The sequence below is a fragment of the Oryctolagus cuniculus genome, chromosome 16 (genome assembly GCF_051225735.1).
Source record: "Oryctolagus cuniculus isolate XC-2025 breed Fujian yellow rabbit chromosome 16, ASM5122573v1, whole genome shotgun sequence".
Lineage (NCBI taxonomy): Eukaryota > Metazoa > Chordata > Mammalia > Lagomorpha > Leporidae > Oryctolagus > Oryctolagus cuniculus.
Genome location: NC_142882.1, coordinates 20402369 through 20416836, shown reverse-complemented (window position 1 = coordinate 20416836; position 14468 = coordinate 20402369). Strand labels below are relative to the sequence as shown.

At 64.3% G+C, this 14468-nt stretch overlaps 1 protein-coding gene across 2 annotated transcripts; it reads left to right on the top strand.

Annotated features, from left to right (window-relative positions):
* The first annotated feature begins 3111 nt into the window (after positions 1 to 3111).
* On the top strand, positions 3112 to 5563 carry F2RL3 (F2R like thrombin or trypsin receptor 3). Of its 2 annotated transcripts, none has more exons than XM_070058937.2 (2): positions 3112 to 3764; positions 4011 to 5563. In XM_070058937.2, exons 1-2 carry the CDS (start codon positions 3650 to 3652, stop codon positions 5066 to 5068), a joined length of 1173 nt encoding a protein of 390 aa, XP_069915038.1. In that variant the 5' UTR covers positions 3112 to 3649; the 3' UTR covers positions 5069 to 5563. The 2 variants fall into 2 exon arrangements, with proteins under 2 accessions (XP_069915038.1, XP_051691649.2); XM_051835689.3 differs by having other exon boundaries at positions 4008 to 5563.
* Positions 5564 to 14468: the final 8905 nt, after the last annotated feature.

The following is a 14468-nucleotide window of genomic DNA, read 5'->3' as shown; positions in this document are numbered from 1 at the left end:
TGGGATGGGAAGATTTCCCTCAGCCGAGCGCTGGGCACGCAAAGCTGAACAAAGACCACGCTGGCCGCACCGAAGCCCACCGCACACCCCGGAGCCACAGCTCCTCCCACACCCCTGCCACGGAGCCCCTCCTCGGCGCGGCCCTGCTCACCCTGCCCCAGGCGCTGCCCCCACCCCCACCCCCAAGTACTTGCTGCCTCCCAGGGCTTCCCAAGGGTGGCCCCGGCCCACCTTAGGGGGTGCCGCCAGCCTACAGCCCCCGGGAGGGGCGCCTGGGCCCAGGACAGAAGAGGTGCAGGTTTCCTGGGTGACCTCCAGTGCGTGGACCTGAGACCAATGACGTGGGGGGGTGGGGCGGGACACCTGCCGCCCCCAAAGGCACCCTGGCTGTGCTGGGGAGGGAGCGGCGGGTGAGGGTGCAGCCCCTGGGGCCCCTGGATCGCTGTCTTGTGAGACCCTGAGCGTCGGACCCAGCCTGTGTGGGAGCCTCGGGGGGTCACGTGGGTGCTGAATCTGCCGCTGTGCCCAGTGACACAAGGGCAGCCCGCGTGCTCGCGGCCCAGCGTCTCCCCTCCCCCAGCTCCTCGCGCCCCCCCAGGGCAGGTGCACCTCCCACACCTGGGGTGGGGCTGGGGCTGGAGGGCTGTCTGCCTGCCCGAGTGCCTCCCGCAGCCATACCCACACCCGCACTCGGCTGCCACGCAGACGCCCGCAGGTTGGTGACGCCCACCCGCGCCACACGCAGACAGCGGCCCACGGTGGAACACAACGTGCGTCCAGGGCACCCAGGGACGCAGAGGATTGCAAATGCCCACTGCTGAGCGCAGGGAGCCAGTGAGGGATGGTGACAGATGGCGGCGGGAGGGGGGGGTGCAGGACAGGAAAGGGCCTTGTGGACACTGCCATGGCGACCCCTGTCCCTGCACGGCCGTCCAACCCCACAGGGTAGCCAGCACCACGGGGTGGGGGCTGGTGCTGGCGCCGGCTGAGTCCCAGCTGCTCCACTTACGGTCTAATGTGCAAAGCAGCAGAAGATGGCCCAAGCCCTTGGGCCCCTGCACCCGTGTGGGAGACCCGGAGGAAGCGCCTGGCCCCACCTGGCCATTGCAGCCGCCTGGGGAGGGAAACAACGGATGGAAGACCTCTTTCTCTCATTCTTTCAAATAAATCTTGAAACTTTTTGGAAAGAAAACCCAGGACAAGCTACGAACCCGTGTCACTTTGCCATCTCCCCATTTGTGAACACCACTTAACGTGATAAAAGAGGCAACATGAAGTTCACCACCTTAGCCATTAAGTGCAAGGTTCAGCGGCACCGACATCTCAAACTTTCTCACCTCCCGAGCCTGGTGCTGTGTCCCCGTGGCTTGCCCACTGCTGTCCGTGGCTCTGACAGCTCCGGGCCCCCCCGCCCCGGGAATGGAAGCACCAGGACCTGTCCCTCTGCGTCAGGCTCATCGCCGTGAGCACCATGTCTGCAAGGCTCACGGATGTTAAAGTGGCGCAGCGGGTTAAAGCCCCGGCCTGCGATGCCGGCATCCCACACGGGCGCCGGATCGAGTCCCGGCTGCTCCACTTCCCATCCAGCTCTCTGCTGTGGCCTGGGAAGGCAGTGGAAGATGGCCCAAGTGCTTGGGCCCCTGCACCTAAGTAGGAGACCCGGCTGCGCCACAGCACCAGCCCTTGGCTGCACATCTGCTCCCCAAAATGAGTTTTTCAGGGAGTGTCATTGCACACTCGGGAAAGTTCCAGCCATGGGAAGGGGTGTGTGGCGGTGGTGGGCGTTTGGCTCCTGTCCCCAGAGGCAGATGTCCTCTTGAGTGGTTCCCAGGGAGGGCGGGGCCAGTGTCCCAGGCAGGGTTCCCCGGGTGTGGGGAGCAGCCCGGACTGGACTGAGTTACTGGAATTGGGACTTATTCTATGCATCTGCTCTCCCACAATATGGCGCTGGGAGAGAAGTAAACAGCTTCCGCACAGCTGCCTCCAGTTCAACCAATAAACTGTAGGACTTGCTACTGATTGGAGGAGAGCAGCGTACTCGGCGTGTGGGCAGCCGAGTTGGGATTGGCAGAGGAGGACTATAAAGGAGGAGAGAGACGGCATGCACCAGGAACATCTAAGAGGAACATCTAAGGGGGAACATCTAAGGGGAACACCTGTGCAGCCCCCAAGAGAGCCGGCCGGCGGTGTGCCGCTCCCCTGCGGAAGTGGGGAATGTGGCCAGGGGGAACTGCCCTTCCACGGAGGTGGAAGGGATAGTAGCCAACCCGGGAAGAACCAGCAGCAAACCCGGGGAGGGCCGAGCAGACAAAAGAACAGCGCAGGGTCCTGTGTCGTTCCTCCACGAAGAGGGGGAGCGACATAATGGTGCCGTGACTTGGATATGAAGCCTAGGCAGGGCTTAGTGTCGTTCCTCCATGAAGAGGGGGAGCGACATAATGGGGCCGTGACTCGGATATGAAGCCTAGGCAGGGCTTAGTGTCGTTCCTCCATGAAGAGGGGGAGCGACACCCGGGCCCCCGCTTGCCAGAGGGGGGCCGCCTGCCTTCCCACATTCTGCTCAGTCACTTCCTGGCTGGCTGGTGCCGGGAGTCCCCGAGTGTGTGACCAGACCAGGGCTCCAAGGGCAGGAAACAGCCACGCCAGCCCCTCCACCCTCCCCCGGGTGGGCCGGGCAGCCCTGTGGGGTTGGGTATGGGCCCCAGGAAGGCACCCCACCCTGTGCCTCAGTTTACCATCTTCCCAGGGTGCATGAACTGTGCCCATCCGGTGCCCCGGTGCAGGGATGGGGGGCAGCTGGAGGAGGGAGGGGCCTGGTCCTTGCCTTTGGGAGTCACCCCCGGGGGACCCCAGGCTGGGGGTGAGCCAGGACCAGGAGCTGAGCGGCTGTGACAACCAGGGACAGACCGGCGCCTCCCAAGGGGGCACCGGCTGAGGTCCACTGAGACCCCAGGGCAGCGCCAGGGACCAAGATGCTCCCCCACACCCCCAGCTATTCCCACAAGACCCCAGGCTCACCAGGCACCTTGCACCTCTGCTGCTCCTCCCCAGGGGGAAGGTTCTGGGGCAGCCGGAGGGGACGGGGCCCCCTCAGAGGTCACAGGTGCTTGGGAGAGGCCCTCATCAGGCTGTGGACCTCTGACCCCGCAAAGCAGGCTCCTGCCCTGCCCCACAGGGAGAGGAGGAAGTGGGGATGGGAGGGGGGGCTTCAGGAAGGGCCAAGAGCCCCCGATGGCCACTCCCCCCGCCCTGCTGTGCCAGCAGGAAGTGAGCACTCAGGCCACAGACACATCCTGGGCTGGACAGGGGCCCAGAACAGGGGCTGTGGCTGGGGACCCCCTCCCGTCTTGCTGGTCGGGCTCTGCACTGGCCAGAGGCATCTCAGGTGCCCCATGGCCTGGAGCACCACCCCTCCTCCCCGCCGGGGCAGTGTACACTCGGGGCTCCCCCAGGGGGACCAGGGGCGCTCTAGTGGGCCTGTGGGGGCAGGGGCTGTGCCTCCCGGGTTTATCTCCCCGTGGGGACACTGCCTGTGCCTCCGCCCCGGCTCCGGAAGCTGGGGGCAGAGGGGTCAGGGGGGCAGGAAGCCCTGTGAAGGGGAGAGAGGCCGCAGCCCATAGCAGCCCTGGCCGCCCGCCCGCCCAGCAGCATGTGGCGGCTCCGGCTCCTGCTCCTCTGGGCGCTGATGCTGGGGCGCAGCCTGGGACGCAGCACCCAGGCCCCCAGTGACTACGACGAGACGGAAAACCCGACGGGTGATGAAGGTGAGTGAACCCAGCCTGGGCCGTGGTGGACTGCAGAGATGGAGCTGTGGGGGGGTGGGGGTGGGGCGTGTGGGGAGAGGGAGCTGGGGACCCCTCTGTGGTCCTGGGGGCTGGGCCACGTCCCCCGGGGGGACACTCCATCCCCTGCATCAGCCGGAGAGACCGCAGCTCCTAAGCGACCCCTGCCCCTACCCCTGATTGACAGTTGCATCCCTCTCTCTCTCTCTCTCTCTCTCTCTCCAGCAGGGGGCTCCACTGTCTCTCTCCTTCCAGCACGCCCCCGCAGCTTCCCTGGCCAGCCGTGCCTCAATGACAGCCACACGCTGCGGCTGTCCAACGGCTCTCAGCAGCTGCTGCTGGGCTGGGTGCCCACCCGGCTCGTGCCGGGCCTCTACGGACTGGTGCTGGTGGTGGGGCTGCCCGCCAACGGGCTGGCGCTGTGGGTGCTGGCCACGCGCGTGCCCCGCCTGCCCTCCACCCTGCTGCTCATGAACCTGGCGGCCGCCGACCTGCTGCTGGCCCTGGTGCTGCCACCCCGCCTCGCCTACCACCTGCGGGGCCAGCGCTGGCCCTTCGGCGAGGCCGCCTGCCGCGCCGCCACCGCCGCCCTCTACGGCCACATGTACGGCTCGCTGCTGCTGCTGGCCGCCGTCAGCCTGGACCGCTACCTGGCCCTGGTGCACCCGCTGCGGGCGCGGGCCCTGCGCGGCCAGCGCCTGGCCGCCGGGCTCTGCGCCGCCGCCTGGCTCTCGGCCGCCGCCCTGGCGGCGCCCCTGCTCATGCAGCGCCAGACCTTCCGGCTGGCCGGCTCGGACCGCGTGCTGTGCCACGACGTGCTGCCCCAGGACGCGCAGCTGGCCTACTGGCGGCCGGCCTTCACCTGCCTGGCGCTGCTCGGCTGCTTCCTGCCCCTGCTGGCCATGCTGCTGTGCCACGGGGCCACGCTGCGCACGCTGGCGGCCGGCGGGCAGCGCTACGGCCACGCGCTGCGGCTGACCGCGCTGGTGCTGGCCTCGGCCGTGGGCTTCTTCACGCCCAGCAACGTCCTGCTACTGCTGCACTACACGAACCCGCGCCACGGCGGCTGGGGCGACCTGTACGGCGCCTACGTGCCCAGCCTGGCGGTCAGCACGCTCAACAGCTGCGTGGACCCCTTCGTGTACTACTACGTCTCGGCCGAGTTCAGGGACAAGGTGCGCGAGGGGCTCTCCCGCCGGCCGCCAGGGGGCGCCACGGCCTCCAAGGCCTCGGGGGAGGGCGGCGGCCCGGCGGCCTCGGGCACTCGCTCCTCCTCCCTGCTGTGAGGGACGCCCCCCCCCACCGCTCGCCCCCACTCCACCCCCACCCCGTCAAGAGCGGGCGACAAGAGTACTGGGGGGGCCTCCCTCACAAATTCGCGCCCTTCCTGGAACCTTGGAAATGGAGCCATCCTGGAGCACCTGCTGACACCTGCTATGATTGACGTCTGCGTGAGGGGCGGAGCCAGAGACGCGAGGGGATGGGGTTAGAGGCGCGCGGGGCGGGGGCAAGGGGCGTGGCTAGAGGCGCAGGGGCGGGGAGAGACGCGATGGGCGGGGCACCAAAGCACAGGGGAGGAGCTAAAGGCGCCAGGGGCGGAGCTAGAGCCGAGAAGGGAAGCCGCGTGTGGACGCTGGTACAGGCTGGCGCGGTGCAGCCGCGAGCCGAGGCGCAGGAGAGGTTCCCCCGGAGGCCGGAGAGGGGCCCCCTGCCCACACCCTGCTTTGGGAGCCCCGGCCTCCAGGCCCGTGAAGCAATAAATGTCCTGTCCTCAGCGACCTGGTTTGAGGGACTCCATTACAGCGGCCCCAGGGCGTGGGGGGGGGGGGGCGAGAAATCCACGAGGAATGAGATGCAGATGGGCTGGACACCACGCCCAGGTCCTTGCACTCAGCCTCTGGCTCCACCCCGCTCGTGGGGGCGGTCCGAGTGGCCTTGGGCCTCCCCGGCGTGGGCAGCCCCACCCGGAGCCCAGGACACCAGCCCCTTCCCTCCTCCTTAGCCCGCCGTTCTCTCTGTTTTATGTCAACATCAGCGTGCACAGTGCGTGCAGGGGGCTCAGATGCTGCAGCCCAGGCCCCCAGCCTTGTTCCCCAAAAACCTTTCATCTAAGGGGAGAGCGAGAGAGAGGAAACACGCATGCTCCCACCCACCGGTTCACTCCCGGATTGTGCGCAGGGCTGAGCCAAGCCAAAGCCTGGAGGCGTGGCTAGGGCATAAATACGGGGGGTATGGTTGAATAATGAACTTGCAGGGGGTGTGGCTGGGTAAGGACCGTGGAGGGGGCCTCGAACTGCAGGGGGCATGGCCAGAGAGTGAAAAGCCAGGAACTCCATGCGCCACGTGGGTGGCAGGGGCTCCAAGTGCTTCAGCCACCATGTGCCGCCGCCCGGGGTGTGCCCTAGAAGACAGCTGGACTCAAGCAGAGCCGGGACTTGGCCCCAGGCACGCTGATGAGGGGCAGCGGGTGTCCCCGGGGCATCCCTCCCCCGGAGGCAGACACGGAGCGCCTGGGTTTGAGTCCCAGCTCCTCTGTTTCCAATCCAGACCCTGGAAGGCAGCAGCCATGAGTACCTGGGTCCCTGGCACCGCCGTGGGAGGCACAGATGGAGCTCTGTGCCCGACCCTGCCCAGCTGTTGCAGGCCTTTGGGGTCCTGGAGTCCAGTCCTGGGAGGGCTCAGCCTCGCCCTGCACCCCACCTGCAAATACTGGAAGAGGATGCCTCATTGGAGGCGTCGCCTCGCTGGGCAGGTGGGGGAGGCCGTGGGCGGCGCCTCGGCGCTCATCTGTCCTCTGTCTCTCCGTTGGGCTCCAGGTCTGAGTCCAGGGCTTCCCGGCTGGCTCGCACTAGGTTCACGCCCCTCTGCGGGCGCCCCAATCCAAGGGGCCCAGGTGATCGTCGTAGGTGTAGGACCCGAGTCTGGGGGCGGCTGCTCTGGAAGCGAGGGGGACCTCGGGGAGGGACCTTCAGGAGCTGGGAGTGGAGAGGGGAGGAGGGGAGGGGGCGGTGGACAGAGGGGCGCCACGCCCACGGGCGGGCTGGCCCCTGCACCCATGTGGGAGACCTGGAGGAGGCTCCTGGCTTCGGATCAGCTCAGCTCCAGCGATCATGACCATTTGGGGAGTGAACCAGAGGATGGAAGACCTCTCTAGTTCTCTACTTCTCTGTAACTCTGCCTTTCAAATAAATAATCTTTTTTAAAATTTTGAAAGGAACTCCCCCCCCCCCGCAGCACTGCGGTGCCCTTGGCCTCCGTGGGTCTCGGCCAGGACCCTCTAGGATGTGGAGGAGAAAGTCCGCTCCGCCCTCTTAGCCCCACCCCGAGCTCCGCCCCCTTCTCATTCACTCCTCCCCCTGCAAACCCCACCCCCTCGGCACTGACACCCCACCCTGAAGAATCACTCTGCCCTCTTTCCCTCCCACCCCCAACCTACTCACTCTGCACCCCCACCCCAACTCCCCACGACCTCCCCAGCCACGCCCCCTGCACGTTCACCCCAGCGCATTTCCCAAGACACGCCTCCTACATTAATAGCCCCGCCCCCTGCCCTCTTTGCACCCCCAACTCAGCCCCATCCCATCCCTGCTCAGCACTCTCAGCCACGCCCCCTCCGTGGCCACGCCCCTGTCACGTTCACTCCCCAACCACACCACTCAGGCGTGCCCTCCGCAGCCACGCCCCCACCAGCCACGCCCCCGCTCCCATGCCCGCCCCTCCTGGGTCCCGAGAGGCACCTGCTGGGGATCTGCGGGGACAGTGGGCGGCACCAGGCTCCCGGGGGTGCTGAGCTAGTCTCCAGTGCTCTGTGGTGCCCCCAAAACGGGAGCCCAGAACTGGCTGATTTCGGGGTGCCCGGCAGAGATTTCATCCCGTGTTCAATTCCGGGGCTCCCGGCTGGGGAAAAGGGGCCACACCTGCTCGGATTTGTGCCTGCGTGTGCGCGGCACAGAGGCCATTCCTAAAACCGTGCAGCCGCTGTCGCCTCCGGAACGTTCTCCCACCGGGAAAGGAGACCCCCCCGCACGCCATCAGCCCTCTCGCCCGCCCTGTGGATCTGAGCGCTCTGGGGACCTCCGGCACGGGGAGTGCTCTGTTCGCAGCCACGCGGCCGCCCTGGGGCCAGCAGTACCCCGTCAAAGTAGAAGAGTGACCCAGTGTTCCGCCACCTCGTACCTCTGCCAAGGAGCCGCTGGGGGAGGAAGCCCAAATCAGGGTCAGCCCGGCCCCTCTGCCCTCTGCTCAGGCAGGCCTGGCCTCCCGGGGGGTGGCAGAGCTGAGATACAAGGGTCCTGGGGGCAGTTCCTGGGGTCTAGGGTCTGAGTGGGGCGGATGGGTTAAGGGTGCGCACCTCCCGGGTCCTACCAGGAAAGGGCGCTCAAAGCTGGGCATCCCCTGCCCATCCCCACCCCAGGGGGGCGACAGGGCTACCTCCTCTGTACCCCCACCCACCACAGAGCAGGCATGAGAACCCCAGGGCGCCCCCACACCGGCCTCATTGACGAAGAGCAAAGCTGGTCACCCCCAGCCTCACACCCCTACCCCGCCCCCTCTGCAGGCAGGCAGTTCGTCTTTGCCCAGAAAGGCAAAACCAGCCAAAACCCGACAACTGCGACAGGTGTCCCCCACACAGCACAGCAATCAGGATGCTGCACCCCACCCGGGGTCACCCCGGGAGGCACCAGGGGGTGGCGCCAGTGCTGGGGCCCCTGCCACCTGCATGGGAGACCCGGATGGAGCTCCCGGCTTGGCCTGGCCCAGCCCTGGCCGCCCGATTCATTTGGGGGAGTGAGCCAGGAGATGAAGACCTCTCTTTTTCTCATAACAACACTAATAATAAACGGTGACAACATTTCACAAAAGGCTGGAGCCCGGGTGCCCGAGCCCTGCCTGCCACTCCGAGATCCCAGCTTGGGCCTGCAGGCCCCTGGCCAACACCGGCGGCACCTGCCTCCCCTGCGCCAGGCTCTGGAGGTCTGCCCGGAAGCTGGACAGCTGGGGCATCCTGAGAACAGCCATGTTGGAGGTCGCTGCGTGCAGCCACCTTCTCACAGAGGGGGAGGCAGAGAGGACTTTGAGATGGAATTCACAGCCCCCACCCCACACCAGCCCCCACAGCTGACATCCTGGGGTCTGTGCCCATTCTACAGTCGGGACAGTGAGGCCAGAGGAGGGTACACGGCTTTGCTGGAGACTATGATGTACTAGGCTAAGTCTCCGTCTGTGTCGCCGGCACCTCACATGGGTGCTGGTTCGAATCCCGGCTGCTCCACTACCCATCCAGCTCTCTGCTGTGGCCTGGGAAAGCAGTGGAAGATGGCCCAAGTGCTTGGGCCCCTGCACTTGCATGGGAGACCTGGAAGAAGCTCCTGGCTTCGGATTGACTAAGCTCCACCTGTTGCAGTCATCTGGGGAGTGAACCAGCGGGTGGAAGACCTCTCTCTCTCTCTCTCTCTCTCTCTCTCTCTCTCTCAATCTCACACACACACACACACACACACACACACGTCTGTAACTCTAACTTGCAAATAAATAAATCTTTTTCTTTTAAATGACCAAAAGCCTAGTTAACATGTAAACCAACAGTCTAGTAGCTTATTGTCATTATCAAGTATTACAAGAGTTCCTCCAAATGTGTCATGAAAAAAAGAATTAGGAGATGCTGATTTTGGCACAGAATCTGAAACCCACAAACCACAAAAAAGTATGCATGAGTTTCAAAAAATAGTGTGTGGCCCCTGTGAAACACTTCTGTATTTGAAAGTTAGAGTTACAGAGAGAGAGGGAGAGACAGAGAGAAAGGTCTTCCATCGGCTGGTTCACTCCCCAAATGGCCACACGGTAGGATCGGGGCCCATCCGAAGCCAGCAGCCAGGAGCTCCATCCGGGTCTCCCACACGGGTGCAGGGGCCTAAGGACTTGGGCCATCCTCTACTGCTTTCCCAGGCACATTAGCAGGGAGCTGGATCAGAAATGGAGCAGCCGGGACTTGAACCGGCATCCCTGTGGGGAGCTGCAGGCAGAGGCTTAGCCCACAGCGCCAGCTCAAATTACAATTTTGTGGTTTTTTTTTTTTTTTTTGCACCAAAATAAACTTATCTTTGAATTCCATTTCTCCTTGAACTTCAAGTACCCTCATACATCCGGTACGTAACTGGCTGTGTTCTTGTGTTGTTTTTTTTTAATACAACCGGACGGGCAGTGCAGTGCTGTGTTTGCCGCTAACACACAAGGAGGCTGCTCTGCTGTGACGTTTGCTGCTATGACGTCACCAGGCGAGAGCAGGGTTTCCACTCCCCTGCAGTCTCACTGGCCCGCCGTCATGTGTCCATCTGGTCTACCGCTGGGCGGAGCATCCTCACCCCGCTCTGGGCGGAGCAGTCCTTAGCACCTCTGCTCCAGCCCCAGCAGAGCGCAGCCTGCCCTGGCCAGAGGGGTGCCTGCCTGCGTCCCCGGTTCAATGCTCAGTGCCCTCCCTGGTTTTCACACTACGTGCCCACCGCGCACTGGAGGTGGTCGGCCACCCCTTCTCCATTCTCCCTGACGTGGAAGACAGCAGGCGGCTGAGGGGACCATGTCGGAGGTCTTGGTCACGGGGCAGCTGCAGCAGGAGGGGCTCTGAGAGGGGCCAAGGCGGGGAGGGGCGGGGAGGGCAGGGGAGAAGTCTCAGCGTCTCCCATCTCAGCAATGCCCCCCCCCCAGCTTCCTCCCCAGCCAATGCTGGCCCTGCACACGGGCACAGCTGGGGCACCGGCTCCAAAGTCCTCCGCCACAGCGTCCTGTCCCCTGGGGCACGTGGCAAGGCCTGGAGACATTTTTTGAGCCTCGCCCCCGCCCCACTGGTCTCGGCACAAGAGACCCTGCCTGTCCATCCATTCACCCGTCATCCCCTCCGCCCAGCTCTGGCTCCTAACCCCAGCTCCCTGCTGAGGCTGACCCCGGGGGGCAGCGGTGACCGCTCAAGGCACTGGGTTCCTGACATCTAGGGACGGGAGCAGGATCGACTTCCGGGCGCCTTGCTTTGGTTCCAGCTCCTGTGCGTGTCTGGAGAGTGAACAAGTGGGTAGTCCTCTCTCTCTCTCTCTCTCTCTCTCATATGAATAAATGGCTATTAGGACCTCAAAGGTGGGTCCCCCAGAGCTCAGCAAAGCTGCCGAGGCCTGTTTGCGTGGGAGCAGCCAGCCAGGAGCGCCCACCACCCTCCCTCTGCGGCAAAAGACCCCCACCCGGGCTTCCCCCAGGGCTAAGATCCCCCAGGAAGGAACCACAAAAGGAGGGAGGGGGTCCCAGGCCTCAGGTGTGGGGAGACAGTGAAGACACTATGAAGGCAGGGAGACAGGAGGAGGGGGGAGCGGCAACCCCAGGCTATGGCCGGCCCTCACTCTGCCCCCTCCCACTGCTGGCCTGCGCCGGCCGCCCACCCTGGTGTTGGGGGCTCATACACCGGCTTGTCCATCCAGATAAACACGGAGATGCCCGGCTGTCCGTGGCTGCCCTCGTCTGCCCAGGGTCCCTGGCCCCCGAGGCCTGTGGGGACCTGCAGGCGGGGACCGGGGCTGTGGGAGGAGGGGTTCCCCTGGTCCAGGCCAGGATGCCGGGTGACGTCTCTGCAGCGCCCACCAAGGGACGGTCTCGGCTGCGGCCCAGCCCCCACAGTGCCCAGGCTGGGCCCCAGACACCAGCAGAACCGTGGCCTGGCCGAGAAGGGCTTGTCCTGCTCGGGCTTGCGGGGCCTTTTATCAGTTCTGATGTTGCAAAGGCACAGAGCTGTGTGTACACACGACCCTGCAGAAAGAGAACCCTCTGCAGCCTCCCACCCAAGGGTGCTCACAGCAGGGGGCGGGGAGACCCCGCCTCCTCATAGGCACTTACATGTGTGCCCATGCACACATTGTGTGCACACACTGCATGGTACATGCATGCATATGGGCACATGCGTGTGTGTGTGCGTCCACGCATGCGTGTACATGTGGGCATCAGTGCATACGCATCGCAGGGGGTGGCTTAACCGGCTGCACCGCGGCGCCGGCGCCAGAGTGATCATTTGATACAGGGCTACGTGTGTGAGGATCAAAGCTATGTATTCGCATTTCTATCTCCTTAAATATTTCCAAAAAAAATTAACGGGGCGGTGCTGTGGCATAGCGGGTTAAAGCCCTGGCCTGCAGTGCCGGCATCCCGTATGGGCACCGGTTCAAGTCCTGGCTGCTCCTCCCCTGCTATGGCCTGGGAAAGCAGTGGAGGATGGCCCAAGTCCTTGGGCCCCTGCACCTGCGTGGGAGACCTGGAGGAGGCTCCTGGCTTCAGATTGGCACAGCTCCAGCCATTGAGGCCAATTGGGGAGTGAACCAGCGGATGGAAAACCTCTCTCTCTCTCTCTCTCTCTCTCTCTCTCTCTCTCTCTCTGCCTCTCCTCTCTCTGTGTAACTCTGACTTGCAAATAAATAAATACATCTTATTTAAAAAAAGCATAAACAAAACCATTAAACGGGACTTCAATTGAAATGCTTGCGGGAGCAGGCTCGGTGGGGTCAGGGTGCCGCTGCCTCACCACAGCGCTGGCCGCAGAAGGCCCTGGCCCCAGGATCACGCTCAGCTCTGTCCAGCTGGAGCAACGGCCACCGTTCAGGGCCCTCGGGTCACACACGTGGCCTTCGTTAGTGGACGACGGTCTTAGTGCCTGGCCCCCGGCTGACTCCCAGGGCTCACACATACGTAGCCCAGGCTGAGCGGGGACTGCCTCTTCCAGCCCTAACTCAGATCGTGGTTAGAGTCTTCACCCCGCTGCCCACACCGGGCTTCCGTCCTGGGACACACCAGTGGGTTGCATTTCACTCATTGTAAAGTCAAAGAGACTACCAACTTGTGCCTCCACAGGCAGGACCAGGTCACGGTTTGTAAGGGCAGAGCGCCACCTGGTGGCCTCCAACAGCACTGCGCCCTGGACATTGCTGGATTAAAGTTAGAGACGCGCTGCAGGTGCAGGAGCCCAGGTACCAGTCCGGAAACGAGTGCACAAGTTTGCAGGATTTCAACGTCCAGGAGGGGAAAAAATCAGCATTGTCTGCCATCTTTCCTTCCCACCTTTGACCCCACTAGAAGCGAGGACGCCACCTAGTCCGCGCGGGTTACCTGTTTGCTGTCATCTCGGCCACAAGAGCTACCCGAAGAAGCTAACAGGTGGTGAAGCCCACCCGGGCCGCCCTGCGAATCTCCCCCTACGAAGTAGCTGGCGGGAAATTCTCCTCCCGGCGGCTTCATTCACTCCACCTGGCCAGAAACGTGGGGCGGCAACATGCGTATAGGCAAGACATTTCCCAACCCAGGCCCAGCCGGAGACCACCACCCAAGACCACAGTCTGGCTCACGCCAAGAGGAGGCGCTGTGGGGTGGAGGGCGCCCCCTCTCCTGTTCTGTCCTGGGGACAGGACCCCAGGTCCCCCGCCATTGGCAGAGGCCGTGTGGCCTTAGACAAGTTGCGGCAAGCTCTCTGGACCAGCCCCCTCCCCCGACACCTCTACCCCAGAGGACACCCAGGCTATACCCCCCACTGCCCGGGGCAACCCATGGGGCCTGCGGTTGTGTGTCCCACGAGGAAGCAGCAGCGACCCGCAGTTTTTGGTTCCGCAGGGGGTGCGGTGCCCGGGGGGCCAGGGCTGGTGGGCCCAAGGCTGGCATCAGGGCCTGGGTCTGAGCTGCCGCCACCCGGCTGAGCTGGGCAGCCCCCCAGGACCCGCCTGGTCCCCAGCCAGGGTCCAACCCTCCGTGGGTCCTCCCCCAGACCCCTCCCTGTTCCCTCCCTGGACCCAGTCGCCTCCCTCCTGGTCCTCCCTCCGGTCCCAGGCCTGAGCCTGCTCTCCCCCCCTCCCCACCCACTCTTATCCCCACCCCACCAGGCACAGGCAAGTCCTCTGAGGGTCTTCTGGCCACGTCCACGGCCCCCAGAAGAGGCAGGATTTGCTGCGGCTGGGAGGGGACAGAGGACATGGTGGCAGCCGTGTACCCACAGGGGGAGTGCTCTGAGCAGGTGTCCCCCCCGCCCCAGTTCCTTTCCTTAGATTTATTTCATTGAATCGAAAGGTAGAGCTACACACAGACGGAGAGAGATCTTCCACCTGTTGGCTCAGCTCCCAAATGGCCACAACAGCCAGGTCTGGGCCGGGCCGGGCCGAAGCCAGGAGCCAGGAGCTCCATCCGGGTCCCTGAGCCATCAGCAGAGGGTGCATTAGCAGAAGCTGGAGTCAGGAGCCGGAGCCAGGACTCGAACTTGGGTCGGAGCCAGGACTCGACCTTGGGTGTCCATGCTCTGGCTCAGATGCCCCCCCGGTGCCGTCTGCCCCCGTTCTCAGGGATAGCTCGGCCATCCTTGTCTGAGAGCTGTGTGGATGAGCCCCGTGGGACCCCTAAGAACTACCTGCCAGTCCCCCTGTTCTTGCCCCTCTCCCACTGGGACGCCCTTCCCCCAGCCCCTGCCCCGTCACCCAGACCACCCACACCCCCCACTCAACCCGGTCCACAGCCAGCACCTTCCCTACCACCTGAGGAGTTATTCTAACAAGCAGATGGCACCCCCACAGGAAGCGGGGCCCCCTCACCCCCTTGTACCAACAAGGCCTTTCCCTACAGCCCCTGCTGGGTCACCCAGCTCCCAGACGCAGCCAGGTGCCGGGCGGTGGCCTCCTCCCC